General features: G+C 41.5%; 1 protein-coding gene across 1 annotated transcript in view; it reads right to left on the bottom strand.

The window, feature by feature from the left end:
• Positions 1-10,582, bottom strand: part of Lypla1 (lysophospholipase 1) — a 28,070-nt gene extending 17,488 nt beyond the window's left edge. Inside the window, exons 1-2 of the mRNA XM_085677063.2 lie at positions 10,435-10,582; positions 9,905-9,936 (exon numbers count right to left, since the gene is read on the bottom strand). Of these exons, the coding sequence (XP_085533189.1) occupies positions 9,905-9,936; positions 10,435-10,503 (101 nt within the window). The 5' untranslated portion in view covers positions 10,504-10,582. The remainder of the gene's footprint in view (positions 1-9,904; positions 9,937-10,434) is intronic.
• Positions 10,583-14,285: the final 3,703 nt, after the last annotated feature.

The raw sequence follows: 14,285 nt of genomic DNA, 5'->3' as shown, positions 1-14,285 counted from the left end.
GGCTCCAAAGCTACAGAGAAACCCTGTCTCAAAAACAACAACAACAACAACAACAACAACAAAAAGGGTAAATATACCACCACAAAAAATCCAAAAGGAAGTACTACAAAGAAGCTATAAAGAATGTCAAGGAGCTGAAGAGATGGCTCAGCAACTAAGAATACTGTCTGTTCTTCCAGAGGACCTGGAATTCCCAACACCCACATTGCAGTTCATTCCTGCAACTCCAGGTCCAGAGAATGTAGCACCCTCACACAGGCATGCAGGCAGGCAAAACACCACCACATGTAAAAATAAATAAACATTGAAAAAAAGAAGACTGTCAACACAGTCTAAAGATCAGTAGCAGAACACCTGCTTAGCATGGTTCAATCTCTAAGACACAATCACCTACACGCAAAAGAACTATAAACAATCACATGTCTTCCCCATGACATATGCTTGCTCACTCATACACAGTACTGGGGTTTACAGCACTTAATGATCAAATGATTTTTGACAAGTGTCCTCAGACAAGTCCCTGGGAAGAGAGGAGTCTTCGGGGAGCTTAGACACAATGGAAAAGAGGTTACCTAGCATTCATGACGGCCTGAAATGAAGCCCAGCACTGGAGAAATCAGCTTAGATAACTGCATGTTCACATACAAAACAATGCAAAGCAGTATCTCACCTGATACAATAGATACAAATTTAATTAAAAATGAACCAGAAACCTAACTGTAAGAAGTAAATTTGTGGGCAATGGTGGCACACGCCTTTAATCCCAGCACTTGGGAGGCAAAGGCAGGTGGATTTCTGTGAGTTCGAGGCTAGCCTGGTCTATAAGAGCTAGTTCCAGGACAGGCTCGAAAGCTAGAGAAGATGTTGCCTGCTAGGTCCTTGGGCAGCAGAGGAGAGGGTGCCCGAACTGGCCTTGTCCCATAGCCACACTGATGAATATCTTGAATATCACCATAGAATCTTCATTCGGTGATGGATGGAGATAGAGACAGAGACCCATATTGGAGCACTGGACTGAGCCCCCAAGGTCCAGATGAAGAGCAAAGGAGGGAGAAGATGAGCAAGAAAATCAGGACTGCGAGGGGTGCGTGCACCCATAGAGATGGTGGGACTGATCTAATGGGAGCTCACCAAATCCAGCTGGACTGGGACTGAACGAGCATGTGATCAAACCAGACTCTCTGAATGTGGCTGACAATGGGGGGCTGACTGAGAAGCCAATGATAATGGCACTGGGATTTGTCTCTACTGCATGTACTGGCTTTTTGGGAGCCTTGTCTGTTTGGATGCACACCTTCCTAAGCCTGGATGGAGGAGGGAGGACCTTGGACTTCCCACAGGGCACCCTGACTTCTCTTAGGTCTGGAGAGGAAGGGGGGGGGAGTTGGAGGGAAATGGGAGGAGGTGGAAATTTTTAATAAATAAATAAATAAAAGAAAAACTAAAAAAAAAAAAGTAAATTTGTAAAGCAGAAAAAAAGGAGGGAGTAAAATTCTATGACTTTGGATGATTTCTAGATATAACATCAAACGCACAAGCAGCCAAATAAAAATACGCATTCTAGAATTCACCAGGATTAAACAGTCAGTGTGCTTTAAGTTTAAGCAAAAAGACAATCAGCAGAATGAGAAACAAAATTTATAAATCACATTATCTGACAAGAGTCTAGTGTCCAAAATATAGAAACAACTATTTTAAAATCTACTACAGACAGACAAAAAAACTTTAAGAAATAGGCCAACAATTTGAATAGTATTTCTCCAGAGAAAATGCAGATGGCAACAAGCCACATGAAAAGTCCTGCACAGCATCAGCCATTAAGAAATGCAAATTAAAACCCACAATTAGAAACCACTGAATGGCTAGAATAAGAACAGAAGCCCAGTTGTTAAGAATGCTTGCACAGCATTTGTTTGAGCCCAGAACAACACTAAACTTGGACGTGGAGTACTACTAATCCAGCACATCCTCAGGAAGGTCAAACTCTCAAGGTCGTTCTCTGCTCAGCGAGCTAGGCCAGCCTGGGCTATACAAGACCTGTCTCAAGGAGAAGAATGGAGAGGGGAAGAGTAGGAGAGAACAAGCTCGGCTGAGAATGAAGAGAACCAGACCTATCTGAGGGCTGAATGTAAACCTGGGTCTGGGGAGGCAGTTCTGGCAGTGCCTGCCTTCCAAGCATGCTGAGTCAAACCCCCAGATACACATTTAAACAAAAACAGGGAGGGAGTAAAGAAAGGCAGGGTTCTGGGACTCACTGATGAGCTAATCTAACCTACTTGGTAAGTACTGGGCCAGTAAGAAATAATAAAGTCTGCTGGCTTCTAAGAAATGTAAAGCGGCACCACCACTGTGAAAACAGCTCGGGAGCTCTACCAAGGGTAGAGCACTGACCCACCATTTCTGCTCTGGCACAGAGAACTAAACACCGAAGGACACGCAACTAATTGTATGTGAGTGCTCAGAGTTGCATCATTCACAGTGGCCCAAAGGTGGAAATGACCCAAATTTTCATTAATTCTAGAACTGTCAGCCAGCCTAATCCAAACAATGCATTTCTAATACAGTGAGAGAACCTTTCTTAAGTCGGTAAGGCAGAGTGCAAAAGAAGATGACACACTGTGTCCTATACCAGTCCCTACAAGTGTGCACATGGGCACAAGTATCTGAATATTCAAGTGCACTTACCACCACCACCCAATGGAAAATGTAGGATTTTCTAGGTCACAACTGTGTAATCGGATCTCACAAAAGAAATGTAAAGTGTATAAGGTTGAGAGACATCAAAAGATAGGTTTGGGTTGGTAATACAAGTTAGGATAGAAAGTGAATTAGGAACAACAGTTTGAACTCACCAGGATAGGATAAAGGAGTATTTTCTCTGAATTTATCAAATGCTAACGGACTGGACATTGTTAATGTAATTCTTGACTATAACTATTGTATATAGCTTTTGTATTTATTGTACACAGTGTTTTTATGTTAGCTATAACCGTGTCTTCTTATTTTAGACAAAAAAGGGTAATGCTGTGATATTTTGCTTGTGTTCTGACAAATAAAGCTTGCCTGAAGGTCAGAGGGTGGAGCTAGCCGCTGGTTAATTATAGAGGCCTGGAGGTCTGTACAGACAGGAGACAGGAAGTGATCAGGCTGGTGTAGACAGGAGCTCTGCCCTTTTCGGTCGAAGCAGTCGGAGAGGCAAGAAGTGACCATGGCTGGTCCTTTACTTCTCTGATCTTTCAGCTTTTACACCTATATCTCACTCTGGGTTTTATTATTAAGATTAATTAGGATCGCGTTTCAATCCTGAAAAGCATTATGCCAAGTGAAACAAGACCAAAGAGTCTGGATTCCTTGTATACGAAACATCCAGAATAATCAACACCATGGAAAATGAACAATTGAGTCATGCCTGAGAGAAGAGTAAACTGTCTTTTGTGGGACGCTGGAAATATTCGGCAGTTAAGGTGGTGAGGATCTTTGCAAATAAACTAAAATCACCCAATCATGTATTTTAAAGGTGTGAATTTTATGGTATGTGAATTACATCTCAATAAACAATAATAACTGTGGTAAGCCATAGTTGAATTCAGGTCATTGATTCCCAACCTCTGTCCCAGACACAAAATGATAAAAATTCTTACATAAGAAAAACAAAAGAAGTGGGCATAGTGGCCCATGCCTTTAAATGCAGTGCTTCAGAGGCAGGGGGATAGCTGTGAGTTTCAGCGTCAGCTTTGTCTAGGTCACTCTGTACTCAGCCCGCTATGGTTGTGTTTATGGGTACAGGAACTTAACACAGAGCTTTAAGAACAAACCAATATTCAAAACCTAATCAGAGCTGTGCTACAACCTCCATGCACATGTGCACATATGAATAAATGTGTGTGTGTGTGTCTGAGAGAGAGAGACAGAGAGAGCGCAAAACTTAATAATAAATGTATATAATCCAAGTGTGTGGCGGTTTGTCTGTTGTTTGAAATGGTCTTGCCGGGCTGGAAAGATGGCACAGTGGTTAAGAGTACTGTGCTCTTGCAGAGGACCAGGGTTAGATTCTCAGCACCAATTTCAGTTCCAAGGGATCCAATAGGCACACACAAGGTACACACACATGTATGCAGGCAAAACACTCATACACACAAAATAAAAATTAACCTAAAAATTCAAAAAAAAAAATAGAATCTTGTTATGTAGTCCAGGCTGGTTTCAGCTATGTAGTCCAGGCTGGCGTGGAGCTTCCAAACCTCTTGCTCCAGCCTGCATGTGCTAGAGGGCCTATCGTGTACACCACATCAGCTAACATTCAAGAGTCTAGGGGAACTGAATAAATCCTATCCATTCACTCCAATCTGCTTATCTTTTAGAAGAGACTGCGAAGTAAAGCACAATGTCCATTATGTTCCCTATTCTGTAACAGTGGCAATGACTCTGCCCTGACCTTTGCAAGGAATTTCCCTCATACTATCTAAATTCTCATCAGTCTTTCCACATAACTGGCCAAGGGCAAATAACCTAACATAGGGTGGATCCTTGAGAGTGGATGTAAAGCCAGACCTGCAAAATGACATGAACCAGAGAATGAGACCAGAGACTACTATGCAAATATACCAGGAAGCAAAAGTGAGAAGCCAAGAGGCCTGAAGAAAGAGGTATGAAGAACCTTAGGGATTTGGTTAGTTATAAATCCATTAGTAAAAATATTGTGAAAAAAAGATTACCTTTAGTAATGTCAAATACCTTCTTACAAAATACTCTGAAATATTTCAATATTAAATATGTAAGCATTTAGCATTTAAATGTTATATTCATTATTATTCATAATTACCAGGCACCATCTTAATCAACTGATAAAAAATAAAATATCACTAATACTGGAACAAGAATCAAAATCGTGTGTACCTGAGACAAAAAGCAACAGAGTCACTCAACTGATAAATGCGCTGCGGCCAGCCTGCCTGAGACTGTCCCAGAAAGAAGCCACCACCACCCAAGCTGAGGGACAGTCTATGAATCTTGATGCTGATTCCTGAACAGCATCAAGGTCAGGAAAGACTAAAACAGATAAAGACTGAAGGACATAAATAAATGTAACCCATAGTCCCGGACTGATCAAATCAACTGAAGAAAATATAAATGTGGTCGGGAGATTAGATGGTGACATTATCAGAACTGATGACTATACTGTTATCGTGTGGGAATGTCCTTGTCCATAAAAATACACACTGAGGCCGGCAGACAGCTCCGAAGGCAAAGAGGACACTAGCCATCAAGCCTGATGACCTTTGCTCTGGGACCTACATGGTAGTGGGAGAGAGCCAAGTCTCAATAGCAAACATTGTCCTTTGACTTCGACATGCATACCCCTCCATAAATAAAAATACAATAAAATTTGTGAAATACAAGTATAAAGGACTAATAAGGTAATATGGCTGCTTCTCCCTTTTTATGTTGTTTGTTGAGACAGGGTTTCTCTGTGTAGCCCTGGCTGTCCTAGAACTGCATCTACTGCCTGAGTTCTGGGATTAGGAATGTGCCACTATGCCTGGCTAACTTTTTAACTTTTTTTCTTTGAGATAAGCCTCATACAGTCCAGGCCAACCTCAAATTCTCCAAGCTCACTGTGTCATGATAGTTTATGACTGAACTTCACACAGGAACACACTACCTTGCTTGGTTTTATGAATTATCAGTCATCAAGTCCAGAACTTCCTGCATGTTAGGCAAGCACTCTACCAACTGAACCATACACCTCTGCAACTTATTCCTAAAGACTTTAGAAGCATTTACAATTGGGTAATCTGGATGAAAGATATATGAAGCTATAAGTGCTATTTCAGAAACTTGTGTGTGTGAGAAAACTATTTTAAAAGAAAAGGTTAATCTAAGTTAAAAACCCAACAGTAATGGAATATAATCTGTTAAATTAGTCTTTGTCTGCACACATACATGCAGAAGCAAACTAACAGCTAAAAGCATTGGGTGAAAGTCGGATGAAGAACCATCTTCATAGTCTCCAAGTATTTTCACACACATCCCTTGCTCTTCTGTTTTAATAGTTCCAAGGATAACTCAAGCTGCTACCAACTCACTACGATTCTGTAGCCATGTGTCACACCAGGCCAGGACTGGCTTTTTAATTAAAAGGAGAAAATCAATGCAGAAAGGAAACCTGGAAAAAACCACCTTAACAGTGACCTGTTAAGAATCAGGGGACAGGGCCAGGCACCGAGGCCCACACATTTAACCCCAGCACTTTGGGGGGCAGAGGCACGTGGATCTATGTGAATCCGAAGCCAACCTGGTCTACAGAGCAAGTTCCAGGTTAGCCAGGGCTATACAGATAAACTGTCTCAAAATAACAGCAACAAAAAGAACAATAAGACGAAAATCATCACTCTTTTCAAAAACAGAAACATTCTGCCACATAGAGACAGGTGTGCCAACTAAATGCATGTGTGACAGTGAATCGGATTGCATTTCTGAGGCAACCTGCCAGAACCTGCACATATGCTACATTAGATAATATTAAATGCCCTGAATTTGGTAACTGTTCCATGGTTATATAAGATATTGTCCTTATATAAAGAAAGCATTCAGTTTATATATAGCTTGTAAGAGTTACGTGGCATATAGGACACACAACGATCGCATCTGCGATTTTCCCGCACACCAGTACAGCAAGCATATGTATGTCAATAAAGGAAGAGATTAGTAAATCTAGATAAAGCGGATAACAGATCTATGTTATTCTTGAAACCTCTAAGACTGGAAATATTTCAAAAGTAAAGTTTTTAAATGCTATGAAAATAAGACTGTATCTGGGTTGTAGAAATTCAATGCATTTCATTCCCTCTTTAAACATATTAATATTCTGATTCTTTTGCCATACAATTGTAACATTTTCAAATTACAAAAGCTATTTTTATTTTATATAGAAAACTGATTGCATGCGATACAGAACAGGATTCCCTCAACATTCATTTTAAGTTATTACACATTATACATGTAGGCATATCAAACTACTTCTGTTCCAGTTCTCAGCACCAACTGCTGCTTCTACACTGGCTGGTTCTGAGTTTCACCATATATTCACGGAATTAATTCAGTTAACAGTTTCTTAGTGATAGTTCATAAAGTATTTTCATAATTCGATATTTTTTTACTTTATATAAACATCTGTAACAAGAAACCACTCACTCCCTGCCACAGAAGCTTCTGGTATTTCTTTTTTGTTTTTTTGGTTTTTTTTTTTTTTTTTTTTGGTTTTTTGAGACAGGGTTTCTCTGTAGCTTTAGTGCCTGTCCTGGAACTAGCTCTTGTAGGCCAGGTTGGCCTTGAACTCACAGAGATCTGGCCTGCCTCTGCCTCCCCAGTGCTGGGATTAAAGGCGTGCGGTATTTCTAACCTGATTTTGTTTCTTCACATTTCCACTCTTCAGCTCGAGGGATCTGGCCACACTGGAGCTGCCGAGCACCTGTTTACACTAAAGTTTTGTTCTTGTTTTGCCGCACTTGGTCCACAAGACCAAGTTGTAAACAAAATAAAAGAGCAAAACAAAACAAAAACACCACCCAGAAGTTTGGCCATTTAAAGTCCATTTAGTTGAGAGGCATGGCGGAACAAACCTTTAATCCTCGCACCCTATGAGGCAAATCTCTTGAGACTGAAGCCAGGCCCACCTGGTCTACACAGGAAGTTCCAAGACAGCAAGAGCCACATAGAGAGACCCTGTCTCCAAAAACAAAGCAAAAACAAACAAAACAAAAAACAAATAAAAAACCCTAAAAATCTATTTAGTAAAGCAAGAATGGTAGGTAGGGGTGTGTGTGTGTGTGTGTGTGTGTGTGTGTGTGTGTGCGCGCGCACGCGCGCGCACATGTGTTTAAAGCAGTCTCAATACATAGTCTTGGTTGGCCTTGAGCTCACTATATAGACCAGGGCTGTCCTCAAACTCACAGAGCTGCCCCTGCCTTTGTTTCCCAAATGCAGGAGTTAGAGGCCTGGTCCACAAGTTTGTCATTTTTATCATAGTCATATAACATTTTCAGTAATCGCATATTAGACTAGTACAAATAGCAGAACATGAAAAATAAATCACTTTTAAGAAGTAGGAATGGGACTGGAGAGATAGTAAAATATTTGTCTTCCTTATAAGCACGAGGACATTAGTTCAACCCCAGAAACCTTGCAAAAAAGAAAAGAAAAAAGAAAAAAAGAAAAAGAAAAAAAGAAAACGCAGGGGCGAGAGTGACAGTTCAGTGTTGAAGAGCACTTGCTGCTCTTGTTCATGCAGAAGACCGGGGTTAGGTTCTCAGCACCCGCACAAAGGCTGACCACATCCACAACTCCAGTGACAGGCCATCTGATAGCACTAGAAACACACACATACATACACACAGAGTACACCTACGTACAGGCAGGCAAGCACTTATAACATTCAAGGCTGTCCTCCAGCCTCCACATACATGTTCTCTCTCTCTCTCTCTCTCTCTCTCTCTCTCTCTTTCTCTCTCTCTCTCTCTCTCGCTTTCAATGTAATTTTTAAAAATCTAACCCTTGCTGGGAGGTGGTAGCACACACCTTTAATCCCAGCACTCAGGAGGCAAGGGCAGGTGGGTCTCCGAGTTTGAGGTCAGCCTGGTCTATAGAGTGAATTCTAGAATAGCCAGGGTTACATGGAAAAATCCATTCTCAAAGAACAAAACAAAAATCTAGCTAATACATCTAATCTCTAAAGTTATGACGGTGAGACACAATTAGTACCTTAAAGGTACAACTAGTCTAGCTCAGCACCTCCCTCCCTCCCTCATTCATTCATTCATTCATTCATCCATTCAGAGGCAAGGTCTCACTGTGTTCCCCAGGTTGATCTCAAACTCCAGGGTTCAAGCAAACTGCCTGTCTCAACCTCCTGAGTATTTGGAACAATGGGCCTAATAAAGCCTCACAAAGAACATTTAATAATATTTTATCTTTGGAGTTATTTTTAACCAGTTGAAAAAAAAATAATCTTTTTTTAATGCACACAGGTGTTTTGCCTGCATGTCGGTGCACCACACGTGTGCAGCTTCTGTGGAGGCCAGAAGATTGATCAGCTCTCTAAGAACTGGAGCTACAGAGGGTTGTAAGCCACCATGTAGGTGTTCAAAATGAAACCCAGGTCCTTTGGAAGAGCAACCTGCGTTCTTAACCGCGGAGACATCTCCCTAGTTTCGACTTTAATTTTTGACAGCAGTCCCGTATAACCCAAGTTTCAGTCAGATCATCACTGAATTAAACACGAGAAAACCTCTCGTTTTTAAAAACGAAAAAAAAGAATGATTAACAGAAAATCATAACCTAAAGTTAGTGCAGCATAGACCGATAAGTGGCCGAGGTACAGCGTCTGTGCAGCACATACAAGGCCCTGGGTGTGGTCTCCAGAACCACAAGAACAAAGCAAAATCTGTTTGATAAGCCTCCAAATTAATTTTGGAGTTGTTGCTTCCGCTTTTTCTTTTTTAAGGGATCCTCCACTCTCTGATCTGGGCCTCCATATGCTTCGTGTGACTGTTATTTCTCTTAACAGACGCAATTAGTCCTTCTCAACCTGCTCTGAAACTTTAATTCCCCCGGAAAGCTCTCGACTGCACACTGCCTCTCCTCTGCACATTCCACTCCTCTTTGCCATCCAATACCCATCCGAAGAGCAGTTAATTTTCACATGTTCCAGAGACAAGCTCAAAGACCAGAAACTCAATGGGGGAAGTCTGGGGGTCGGTAAGGAGAAAAGTTGGTCTCCTGGGCTATGGGGAAGTGACTGGCAATACTCGTTCCTACAATTTCAAGTCTTCTTCAGCATTCAACCTTTGACCTGTAAACAGCTGCATGACCCCATCTCATTCTTGTTACTAATAACGGTACCTACCCAGTATCTCCCAATCCATGAAGGAAAATGACCTAAAAGAGAAGAAGACAAAATAAGCCCACACTGAACTGTTAACACACTGTAGCTTTGGCTTAGTTACAAAAGCGAATGAAGGGCCTAAAAACTTAACAACGGAACACTATTCCGCGACCTAATTAATCTCTATACGCCTTCCTTTTCATTCCTAAAATAATGCGGCATTTTAGCGCTGAGAGGCAAATCACAGTCTGATCAAGATAGTCGTCTCCCTAAAGTCAAGTCACGAAAGCCTGACACACACAGCCGAATTCTTTCATCACAAAAGTTTCCGGGAGCAAAAGTTAATCTGAGCTCCCGCGGCACAGACACACACGCCGGGCAGCTGTTTCAGCACCAGCCCTCGGCACTGCTTCTAGGGTGAGGAGTGCGCGGCAGGCAGGCTGGGGTTCCCGGCCCTGACCCGGGAGAGCCCGCGGGGCGGCGCGGACGCACCCACGCGCGGCGGCCTGGCTCCCCACGGCGCCCCTGGGCCCCCAGCCCCCGCCACTCACCGCGGCGGTGGCCTTCCGAGCAGCGGGCACGACGGCGGGCAGCGGGGCCGACATGTTGTTACCGCACATCCACCGGCTGGCGGACAGCGCGTCGGAAGCGGAAGGGAGTTCGGGCGCCCGGGCGGCCGAAGGGCGTGCGAGCCGAATCCCTGCCCGCCCCTCCGGGCGCGCGCTCCGGCGCCTGCGCGCCCACGCGCACCTCCTCCCCGCCCTTGCTCCGCGCACTCGACCCCGCCTCAGCCCAGAGCCCCCGCCCCGCCTCGGCTGCGCGTGCGCGTCACAATGCGGCTGCCGGCGCGGAGCAGCAGCTCTCCGAAGCCGTTGCTGAATGGGGTCACCGATTTCTATGCACAGGGACTCTGCGAGCAGTGGGTGGCGGGATCGAGGCCAGGCAGGGAGAGTTCTTGCCCTGTGGTCCCTGTGGGCTTGACTCCCGAATCCTCTATCCCCAGACAGGTCAGCGTCATTAACTAGAGAACGGAGATTTACTGCGGTACCAGCCGGTTTAAGCATGAGACTAATTTTTGCCACATTTTTGCACGAGTTGCATATTTAGTTTAGTGCATACTTGATTGCTTGACTTGAGAAGATTCAAAGACAGACTTCTAAGGCCAAAATGTCTTGACCTTCAGAAGCCTGCAATTCAGTGAGGAAACCAAATACACAGGTTTTTTTTTAGGGAACGTTCTTTAAGACTGGGAAGGGATTGATGAACCAAACACTTAAAGACAGTCCACTTAATTAAATTACACAGGATTATACAGGACAATCTCAGTCCTGAGGGATTTTAAATCATTTTTGCCCTGAATTTTAATGGTGAAAATTACGTAGATTCTCAAAAAATGTTAAATTAACGATAATTTATCCAAAATGATAGGTAGTGGAACACACAAGACTTACTCCACTATATATTTTTGGTATTTCGAGACAGGGTTTCTCTGTGCAGCCCTGGCTGTCCTGGAACTCTGTAGACCAGGCTGGCTTCAAACTCACAGAAATCTGCCTGCCTCTGCCTCCCAAGTGCTAGGACTAAAGGCATGTGACGCTACACCCTGCAATGTCTCCGTGAATTTACGTCAAGTTGTTGGGTCTTTTCTCTGTGACAAAAAAAAAAAAAAAAAAAAAAAAAGTACAACTGCCTAGCTCTCAGTATGAACATAAAATGACCCAATCACTGTTAGGTGAGTTTCTCTAGGATGTAATATGTAGAATTCCAGGGCCTATCAGTATTCCACTAGAGAGAACGAGGACAGCTCAAGTTGGGGTGCCTGGCATCTGTCTAGTCTTCCTACCACAGAGTTCCTGTATGGTGTCTGGGTCTTTCCATCCTTCAGCGACCTTATTTCTGTTCTTCTGAATGTTTCCTTCCTTCCCTAGGTAAGGAAATGAAGTAAGTACAAATTTTTTTAAAGGAAAACAACTTAGAATTATTCATATATGATTGTACAAAATAAAATGTAAAGTCACCAATAAGAAAATTCAGTAATTTTCTTATATATAAAGAAAGCCATATTAGGTCAGTGCACACGCAGAAAAGTGTATTTATAGTTAATAGAATAATACCAATTTCAGAAGCTGGACAAATAATAATCGAATTTCTGGCTTTTGAAAATGCTAATGCTCATGCAAAAAGATAATTAGACCACTAAAGGCAAGGTCAGCATCCTAGGAAGAATAGATTCAAGATACAATCAGTATGGAATCTCATGACCATGATGATACTTATATAGGAGAGGTGATTTCCAAAGGTTTAAAGAAAAAAATGAAAATGTTAAGTGTTTTAATTGTGACAAACAAGCCACCTTAAAGGGGATGTGAACAGATCATTCCTAGAAATAATGTTTTTTCTAAGCATAATCCATTCCTCCTTCTGGATTATACAGAAAGTGGGGCAAAGACAGACATTGGACTAATGAATGTAGGTCAAGAAGGGATATTCAAGGTAATCCTTTGCTGTCAGGAAACTCCATGGGGGGCCTCTTACAGGCCTAAAAGCCAAATCTAGTTTGGTGGAAATTCCTTCCCAGAGCAATTAAAGAACCTAATGCCTATTGTAAGAAACCATACTGCTCTGTGTAGTAGAACAGCTATGGAAGAGAGAAAAGATTTCAGGAGAAACCATAAAGCAACTTTTATAAATGAACAAAGACCAAAATTGAAAATACAAGTAAGTGATGTCATTGAAGTTCTAGTAGACATAACTGTGGATGTAACAATAATATCAGAATCTTGGCATCCAAATTGACCTCTTCAGGATCAAACTGTTCAGTTTTAGAGATTGGAACTTTATCTCAGATAAAGCACACCACGAGATGGGTAAAATGTTTAGGGTCAGAGGACAGAGAGGAATATTAAAACCATATATGGTTAACAGAGCAGTGACTTTGTGGAGATATAATTTGTTACAGCAATGGACTACTCAGATTAATATCTCTCATCTTAGAAACAAACCATAAATTAATGTATGTTTTTGGGGAAAATATTGCAAGATATTATAAAGAACAGTCAACGACCATTGAGGTTGTACAAGAACAGGGCACAACAACTGATGATATTTCAAGGGCACCAACAGCCCTACACTTAAAATGGTTGACAGATGAACCTGTATGGGATAAGCAATGGCCTTTATCAATACAGAAACTGTAGGCTTTAGAACAGCTGGTACAGGAGCAACTAGATGCTCAGCATACTGAAAAATCAACCAGCGCTTGGATTTCTCTTCCATTTGTTAAAAAGAAATCTGAAAAATGGAGAATGGTAAGAGATCTAAGAGCTTGTAATAAGGTTATTCAACCAGTGAACTCTGCAGCCTGGAATTCCTTTGTCTTCCCTGTTACCTAAAGAATGTCCTTTTACAGTTATTGATTTAAAAGATTGTTTCTTCACTATACCTTTACAAGACAAGGATAGAGAGAAATTTGCCTTCACAGTGCTATTTATAATAATTCTCAGCCTGCTAAGAGATATCAATAGAAGATTCTTCCACAGGGAATGTTAAATATCCCCACCCTGTGCCAGTATTTTGGAAGTCAGCCATTGGAAATAATACATAAGCAATTTCCTGAATCTATAGTTAACCATTACATGGATGATATTTTACTATCTGATTCAAATGTAGATACTTTAGAAAGAATATTTAAAGAAGTAAAGAAAATTTTGCTTTGTTAGGGATTACAAATTGCTCTTGAAAAAATACAAAGAGGAGATTTTATTAATTATTTAGGCTATAAAACAGGTTTACAAAAAATTAGGTCCCAAAAGGTGCAAATTAGAAGAAACTGATTGCAGACTCTCCATGACTTCCAGAGAATCCTAGGAGACATTTCCCAAATACAGCACACTATTGGGTTAGGTCTTGATGACCTGATTAATTTAAACAAAACCTTAGATGGTGACAATGATTTAAATAGTCCCAGGGAATTAACATCTGAAGTTGAGAAAGAATTGGCTTTGACTGAAAAGAAATTTCAGCAGACGCATGTGGATCATGTGTATTGGGATCTTAACTACATTCTGGTCATATTATCCTCCAAACATTCCCCTACAGGAATTTCAATGCAGAGGGAAGATATTACCTTAGAATGGATCATTTTAGTATATAAATAGAGTAACAAATTAAAAACTTATGTGGAAAAGGTCTCTGAGTTAATTATAAAAGGAAAATTGAGACTTCATCAATTAGCAGGAAAACACCCAGCAGAAATTATTATACTTTTAATAATGATGAAATTGACAAATTATGAGAAGAAAGTGAACCCTGGTAAAGAACTTGTAGTAATTTTTTGGGAGAGATTAACAACCATCCCCAAAGCAAGAGAATTCAACTTACAAAGAGAGCTAGCTGGATCCTT

This window comes from Myodes glareolus, chromosome 16 (genome assembly GCF_982192425.1).
Source record: "Myodes glareolus chromosome 16, mMyoGla1.1, whole genome shotgun sequence".
Lineage (NCBI taxonomy): Eukaryota > Metazoa > Chordata > Mammalia > Rodentia > Cricetidae > Myodes > Myodes glareolus.
Note: the sequence above shows the minus strand (reverse complement) of the source record. Positions and strands in the feature narration are given on the sequence as shown.